General features: G+C 27.7%; 1 protein-coding gene across 1 annotated transcript; it reads right to left on the bottom strand.

The window, feature by feature from the left end:
- Window positions 1-6,721: 6,721 nt before the first annotated feature.
- LOC129957506 (putative E3 ubiquitin-protein ligase UBR7) lies at window positions 6,722-8,721 on the bottom strand. The gene has a single exon (XM_056069837.1). The coding sequence runs from the start codon at window positions 8,611-8,613 to the stop codon at window positions 7,243-7,245; it is 1,371 nt and encodes a 456-aa protein (XP_055925812.1). The 5' UTR covers window positions 8,614-8,721; the 3' UTR covers window positions 6,722-7,242.
- Window positions 8,722-8,942: the final 221 nt, after the last annotated feature.

Here is an 8,942-nt window from a genome sequence, read left to right as displayed (position 1 = left end):
GAAAGAACTTTTTGAAAAAGAGTAAATGTAAATTTTTATTAAAAAAAAACATTGTTGAATGCTTAATAAATTACGAAAAATCTTTTAAATTATAGGTATAAGGCAAGAACGTGATTATATTATTTCTTACGTATCAATTATATTCCAATGCCACTATTAATTTTCGCATTTAAGAAAATCACTTGGGTGAAAAATGGAATATAAATTGGTAAAAATATTATTTCAGCGGAATAGAAATGCCTGGGCTGAATATTAAAAATGGATCAAAAGAAATTATGCATTCTTGAATTTTATAATATTCGTCTACAATTAAAACAAAAAAGTAGCTTATTGTTTACATGACAATATAACGTCAGTTATTTCTGTTACATCAGAATGACGTATTCTATATTGGTTCCAATCTTTGCGAATGGTGGCGTTATGATCTGTGGGGATTGCTATGCTAAACGAGTTTCTATTAATGTCTATGAGAGTGGCACGTCTGTTTTGTCTTTATTTGCGGCCGTGCTTTTTCCAAGCTGAATTGCAACTCCTCAGTCAGTTGGATCTCATCTACCGACGTAGTAACACGATCCTGTTCAAAACACTTTAAAGCTTATTGATATGATTGCAAACCTTTCTCTGTTTATCTCTAATATTATGCAACAGATTCAAAACATGTTTAACACAATTATGACAGATTTTACGAACAATTTCCTGGTTTCTCATTTCATTTCTAACTATTACTCTATACCTCTAGTCCCATGGCGTCATAGCGCTTATAAATATGTAAATGCGCGGCTCATATATTTTCCAATTTTCACAGCATTGTGACTTTATTTATTATTATTATTATTTTTTTTTTTTTGTTTCGTAAACAATACAGATATTAAAGAGAACCCTTCACCATCAGCTTTCAAGAATGGAAGATAATTTTTGAAATTTTAATTAATTAAACTTAATTTTGGCTTTTCTTCCGAAAATAATATCGCACATAAATAAATTTTAGCAATAAAAAAAAAAAATTGGAAAAAAAAATGTTTTTTAGGCGTGCAACTGTTTTGCTGAATTTTGATGTTTTTTTTTTTTCAAAGTTTTTTGGCTAATTTTCAACATTGTTGCCTGGAAGAAAAAAAAAAAATCGTTTTCATTGTTCCATCAAATATTTATTTTATCGTGTGATTATCTGTCACTGCTGAAATCTCAAGAAAGATTCTGCTTGATATCTGCGTAATTTAAAAGGCAAATAAAAAAAAAGTGAAATTACAATACTTTGCTATTTAGAAGATAGATAGAACATTTAAGGTTTTAATAACGCTATGACATTTTGGGATTATCTCACTTAGAAAGGTTCATGTAAACTATAATCAGAACTTAAGACAAAGAAACATAATAAATAAGTTATTGCGCTCGCCTGCACCCAGACAGACCGACAAATAAATTTTTTGGGTACGGGATACATTCACAATTCGACAAAGATGAATTTAACATTAAGATTCTCAAAATTTCTGAATGATGGTGTTCAAAATCAGACATAAATCTAAAAATGGGTTTTTCGAACTCTAGAAAATTTAAAATTAATCAAAACCTCCAGTTCCGATTTTTTGATGATTGCGGTGCCTCCACTTTAAATACTTCGCATATATATATCTATACTTATATATAAAGCTCAATGTGTGTGTGTGTTGGCACTCTACAGAAAATACCATTTGACCTTCAGCTACCAAATTTGGTACGTGTATACTTTGGAGGTCGGGAATGTGCACTTGGGGTCCCTTTCTTTGAAATTTTAATTAAAAACTAGCTTTCCCGCCAAAAAAATCCTTTCATTTTCTCCACCGCCAAATGAGTAAGGCTTGTTTTTTTCCCAACAGCAATGAGACTAGGGCTAACATTTTTCGGCCGATTATTTCAAACGATTCTGTTTATTTTCTTAACGTTTTATGCATTTAAAATTAAATATTGTTAATGAATCGATCTTTCAAATTCATTCTGAAGTAATTTTGAATTAAAATAAAACAGATTAATGGAAATAAAAAATTTCTAATCTACATAGCGTTACCCCAACTGGCGTAGAAAAATTCACGCATTTGCGTTACCGTAACTGGAGTTGAAAATTCACGCATGCCCGTTGTATTCTTATTGTTTACAAAGCGGGCTCGATTTAAACGATTTTTAGGTTAGTTGTATGCTTTTGTAATTAAATTGTATTTATGTTAGTTTAAGTTCATCATTTTCTAAGTAATTTTTTAACCTGTTTTCGACCGATTATTTTAAACGATTCTGTTTATTTTCTTAGTGTTTGATGCATTTAAAATTAAACATTGTTAATTAATATATCTGCTCAAGATGAATCTGAAAAAATTTTGTTAACAAATTCTTGAGATATTACATAAATTAAGAAAGATATTCTTTAGTGCCCATAAGGTTTAAATGCTCAGTGACTCTGTTTTCAGTAATCATATTACAAAAAAAAAAAAAAAAAAAAATGCCTTGTTTCAGTAAGAAATATTATTATATTAATTGCAGATTAATCATTTCCACTTTAATTTAAAGCATAAATTCTACGGGAGCTAACAGAAAATTGGAGAGATACAGATTACGTTATGACTGAAGGCCTTTCTGAGTGAATTGAAATTTGTAGTTTTAAAATATTTTAATGAAGAAGCAATTAAAGTAAGAATTACATGAAATCGTTAATTATTAAAATTTTAACGAGCATTAAGATTGTCGAACCGGCTGGTCGCCAAAGGCGGCTAGTATATATATAAAGCAAAGATTTATTTTGTATTTAAAAATTTTATAATCTCTCCTCTCTGTTTACTAAATTGTTATTGATATGGAAGGAGATTACGTTACTAATAAACACCGCTTGTAATTTAATAAGAGATGGAATTTATTTTAACTGCTTATAAAAATTGAGCCATTCTTTATTTTCCATGCACCAATAAGAAAATGAGATTTTTCAAACCTTAAAACTAATTGTAAGCACTTCCATAATATTTAAAACATGAAAAATTAGCAAATAAACATTTTAATATCATCTGAGGAGATGTTTTTATTTTTTCCACTGACCTATTTGTTGAGTTAAATTTAAAGCAAGCACATGCTACAATGTATAAATTTTTAACCTTATTTGAAACTGCTTTTCAATCATTAAAAAAAAAAAAAAAAAAAAAAAAAAAAAAAATTAAAAATTGTTTAAAATATTAACTTGTTATTTGCATAAAATTTCTATTGAAATATTATTAGTGTTCATTTTATACCATTTTAAATAATATTATATATATATATATATATCTTTTTTATCTGGCTATGATGTTTTTCCTAGAACTCATGAGTGAATAACATTTTTAATTCTGATATAAACACTTCAGGAGTTTTTAATGTAATTAATATGACAGTTCATATGTTTATCTTGCTTTGTATAGTGAAGCTAATAAAATATCAAGGTTGCAAAACAAATTAAATTATTTTATGGAAATTTCTACCCTTATAAGCTATAATATATCTTTGTAAATTCTGATACCTTAAATGAAATTCAATGTTAACATCTTAAGAATCATGCCAATCAGACCAGCACTATTCTCATTATTTGAAGGGCATCAAGTCTTTGATGACTTAAGAGTAAAGTTTTTACTCAGATCACACCACACTAAATTTACTTTTCAGACCATATCGATCCTCAGTTAGACAGCTTACCTCTGATAATATATATATATATATATCATTTTGTAAAAAAGAATACAGTATATTATACCTTATGATGACTGACACTACATTTCTAAGTATCAATCATTAAAGCCTTTTTTTGTAAAAAAAAAAAAAAAAAAAAAAAAACATAGTACATTATACTTTATCCACTATGCTAGTTACTAATGATGGGCACTATGCTTTCCATTTGGACAATATCAGTCACTAATAAACGACACAATAATTCTTTTTAGGTTACATCAATTCTCAGTAATCGAAAGAAAATTTCTTGTAAAAAATGTATTGATCAGTAAAAGTAAATTTTTTGTGAAAATACATGCAATCTGTCACTGTTGACTGGCAATATACAATTTGAAAGATATTAATTCTTCTATTAAAATTTAAGCAATTTAGAAATCTTAAAAGAATTTACCTTATTATATGTTACTCCTAAATATTTTCAATTAGTATTATTAAACTGCACTGGAACACAAACTAAAGAGAACTTACTGAAGATAAAACATTTCTAAAAGATTACAGTTTGAAATAAATACATACAATATACACACTAGAAGCATTACAATGTATTACATGTAGTCTTATTGCAAGCTAGCACAGATTTACAACCATCAGTATCCTATACTAAGGGCTAAATATAACGGGTATCCAATTAGGATTGGCTCTTAACATGTTAACATCATTAAATCTATACTCCAAATAACAGATACCATTACATGTTACAAAAGAAACTATGACTACAATAATTTAATAAGAAACATATTAATTTCTTGATTTATTTGAAAAGATAATAGGCAAATAATGAAAAATAGTGATATATTATGAAACAATGCTTTTAAAAAAAGGAAATAATACTTTCAAGAACAGAGAATAATTTTAGACACAGTACCAAAAATGTAAATAAGACACATTAAAAACAAATCAGCAATATTTGCACTATCAGTAATATAAATACATTATATTAAAAAACAAATCAACATGTACTGAATATTTCAGTCTTTTGAAAGCAGTAAATATAAAAGATTTTACAAGCAAATCAAAATTTTCATTTAGATTTTTATGAAAATTATTATTTATTTAAAAAATAATTAAGAAATAACAGGAAAAAATGTGACTTGTAAAGCACTGAATATGAATCCAAATGATTACAAAGTAAAAGTGCTTGTTATATACATATATTACTAAAAATCACTTTAGCAATCAAAGAACATTATGATATAGTTTTTTCCCTATAGGAGTTTTAAGGATTTATAGAATTTCTTAAAATTAAAAACAGAAGAGTCTACAATTTGAATGGAATTTTTTTTATAGATATTTGTTATATATAGAAATAAAATATACAGAATATGGTAAAGGTACTATAAGACAGACATGGTACAATTCAGGGGAAAGGGGGGGGGACCCTAGAACATAAAATAATGAACTGTGTCAAATATAAACAAGAAATAAAATAAATATGAGTAATGAAAAATAAAATGAATAAATTTATATAAAAAGTAATTGTTATGTGAAAGGAAATTCAGCTCAAAAATGATAAAATTCAATTCCAAAAATACTGAAATCCATGTTTTTGTAGAAATGTCATGTCTGCACAATGATGTTACAAATAAAGACTACAAAAGGAAAAAGTAATTACAAAGGAATGGCAAAAGGTAAATGTGCAATTTAATAAGTATAATTAAAATTAAAAAAAATCTTTTATAACAGAAATTATTTTTAATTGTATATTTAACAGTAGACACTCTGATTATCTTTAAAGTAAGTAGATCCCATTTCTCTTGCATTTTTTTTAATTGATATATTATTAAATCCATTAATGCCCAAATAACTCCAAAGCACATATTTAAATAAAGTACTTTTAAATTATATTAAAAATACCAATATTAAAAAATTTTTAAAGTAAAATTTTTAAAAAATCAAATTCCTAACAATAATTGGGAAATAAGAAGGGGGGGGGGGTGCTTCAAAACAAGGGTAAGTATAGTATAACCAATTGAAATCGGCTTTGGAATACACTTAATGAAGTAAAACACAATGGAATGAGATATTGGACATTAATGGGTTAAGTAATCCACTTTATTTATCACAAACTCTAAATAACACAAGATTCCCATACACTTAAGAATGATTCTTTCTTGATAATATTTTTGTCAAATATTGTAAACCCAACAAATTAAAAGAGTTCCGGCTACTTTTTGGTCAGTTGGCATGATTTTATTATGCTTGGTGAGAAAGTATATTATTAGGAATATTTGTTCTTAAATCTCGCATATTTTTATTTGAATGTTTCGACCAGACAGCAGCCAAAATGAACACAAAATTCAACACACTGCCTCTTTGTAATGCTATGTTACCATATTTTCTGAATTGTCACAATTAGATTTTAAGAGTGACTTAAAAACATCAAGAAAAATGTTCACCTAATTATAAAAATATACTCAAGTACATTATTATTTATTATGAAAAATTTTGACATGCAAATGACATGTTATATAGTTTAACAACTGAAATTGCCAAATTAGGGAAATTTCTTCTTTCTGCTTTTTGGCTATAGTTAAATTGAGAAGTACCTCTTGTACATTTTTTACTTATAATCAAGGATAGCAAATTAATTTTGAGCTAATTAAATTTCAAAAACCAAATTTTATAACATACAATTCAAATAATAAAAATTAAGAAAATTGCATTTTTTCTCTGATTAGCAAGCATAATGAAACAAGCATGCTCAAGAATCAAGCTTAAGGTGCTAATTATATCATTTCATATTTCTTTTGAAACTAAATTTTACAATCAGTACTGTATTTAGATATCAATCTTAAGTCAAAATAATGTGAGAAAAATACACAAACCTATTGATTTAAAAAAATATATCAAGTAGGGTTAAAGTACATTTTCACAAATAAAAACAATCAACCAAAACATTTAGAATTTTCTTATAAAATTAAGTATTCTTTGACATTTATTTTCTGCAAACAGTTTAATATTCAAAACATAACTACAAGCAATTATTAGATAGAAATATTAAGCATTATGTTATACATTTTTCCCTTTCTGGATTTTAAATTTATAACTACTTTTAACAACACGTAATTAAAGATAACATACTGCAGTATAATATTAACTTTCATATTTTACTTGCACTTAATGAAAACATTTTTCATCTTTAATAATTACAAACTTAATATATCATAGAATAATTAATAAAAAAGTAACTGGCAGTATTAATAATTGTTGGTAATACTGGATTTAATAACAACTGATAACATTAATATTGTAATTGTTTATCTTAATAAAATATCACTTAAAGATAAAATGACACATGACAATGAAACTGCAATGAGTATTTCATAAGTTATTTTAAAAAACTTTATTTAAGAGTCAATATTTAAATGTAAACTTTTATGAAGTAATATATACGCAAATTTTAGAAGAAAACCACATCTGTATATAACATATTAAAATTTAATGAATGAGATATTTAGCTATAAAATGACTGGGCAACAAAATTTTTCACTACAGACAATATTTATTCTATGAAATGAAGTTTAAAAGTTAACGACAAAAATAAGGCACTCCATTGCTTAGTTTTTGTTTCTTACTTATACGTTCAAAAAATTCTTTAATATCACTTTCACAAACTGTTCTTTTATTCTCAGCAAACTGCTTAAGATATTCTTTCAACTCGCCTTTCATATTCGTGTAAGCACGGACTGCCTCCATTTGCTTCACACGATCCAGTCGACCAAGTGCCGACAATCCTCTGTCATATTGACTTTCTTTCGATCCTCCCTTTCCTCGTTCCTCATAAGCCTGAATGGTATCATCAGGATTTAATAAAAACACACACTGGTATTTTTCATACATAGCCATACAATCAGAGCACCGACACAACTCATTTCGCCAGTTTTCTGGCCAAAATGCAGTACCACTTGAAATAGATTGGTCAACATTGATGCCTTTCAAGATGCACTGTACTTTAGAATCACCATTACACTCAGTTTTTATTTGCATAGCTGCTCCTTTATCAGTTGTGCCATTTTGATGATTTAACTCTTTATCATTGGAAGAACTTGGATAGATTAGTTCAGGAGATGAATCACAGTCTTTTGCCTCAGATTTTACAATAGGTCCCTCTTTTATGGAAGCACTGTCGGCTTTTTCATCAACTTTTACTTCTTGTTCAATAGAACAGTTGTCACTTTCTTCCACTTTGATAACATCTATAAATTCTTCTTCTTTAGAAGCATGCCCATTTGCAACAGATTCCGATTTCAAAGGAATATTTTCAATTTTAGTTTTCTTTTGGTCCACATCAGCTTTGGTACTGGAATTCGGATCAACTTTCATCTCATGCTTATTCAAATATACATAAAGAAACTTATGAGCTTCCATGCAATTATAACAAATCATTTCAAAATAATCCTCAGGAATTTTAACCCCTAAATGTCGTCCATGATACCAGTCTTCACACATAACGCACTGAATCATTTCATCAGGAGTATCATCCTCCGTATCTGGATATGGTCGGCTACAACTGCAATAAAGCCCTTTAAAATTCTGATTATATTTATTTTTACAGTTCACTGCATCTTTGTCTGGTTTTAAAGTGCAAGCCTTACCATTGAACTTACTATTTCCGCAATCACATCTAAAATTTCGCTTGGTGTAAAGTTCTACTACTTCGTGACCATCATGACAAGCATAACAACAAGCTAAACAGACACCTCCTTCACCATTAACAGAGCAAGTAGTACAGGCATACAGTGCTTGTCTTGGTACATACCCTTTGTCATAGGAACAATTAGTATCATCACTCCCGCCTAAAACAGCATTCGCATCCTCTTCAAGTTCTTGTTCTTCTTCAAGAACATCACACATCGTAAGCTCAGTCTCTTCGTTGGAATTTGGCGAAGCACTTGCCATTATTATAAAAGATAAAACTATTTAGGAAAAAATAAGTATGTATTATTGACTTTAATTGAAGAAATTGTCTGTCATTGAGATTTCGGTGAAGTCGTAAAAAATTCAAGAATTGCGGTTAGAGTTTCAGTTCAACGTTCGATGAGCTTAACAATCGAAACTATCAATCGAATGCCTAATCAAATTTTTAAAATTTTTAGAGAACAATTTCAATTTTTTGGAGCATTTAAGGTTTTATACTGAATGTTTATCCACTACAAAATTTTCATCTTTTACTTTAAAAAAATATTTTGAATTAATTTGTAAAATAATATAATGAAGAAAACTTTTAT

The sequence above is a fragment of the Argiope bruennichi genome, chromosome 11 (assembly GCF_947563725.1).
Source record: "Argiope bruennichi chromosome 11, qqArgBrue1.1, whole genome shotgun sequence".
NCBI classification, from domain to species: domain Eukaryota; kingdom Metazoa; phylum Arthropoda; class Arachnida; order Araneae; family Araneidae; genus Argiope; species Argiope bruennichi.
Note: the sequence above shows the minus strand (reverse complement) of the source record. Positions and strands in the feature narration are given on the sequence as shown.

Coding starts and splice junctions, on each gene's coding strand:
- LOC129957506 (XM_056069837.1), bottom strand. CDS start 8,613: ATGGCAAGTGCTTCGCCAAATTCCAACGAAGAGACTGAGCTTACGATG.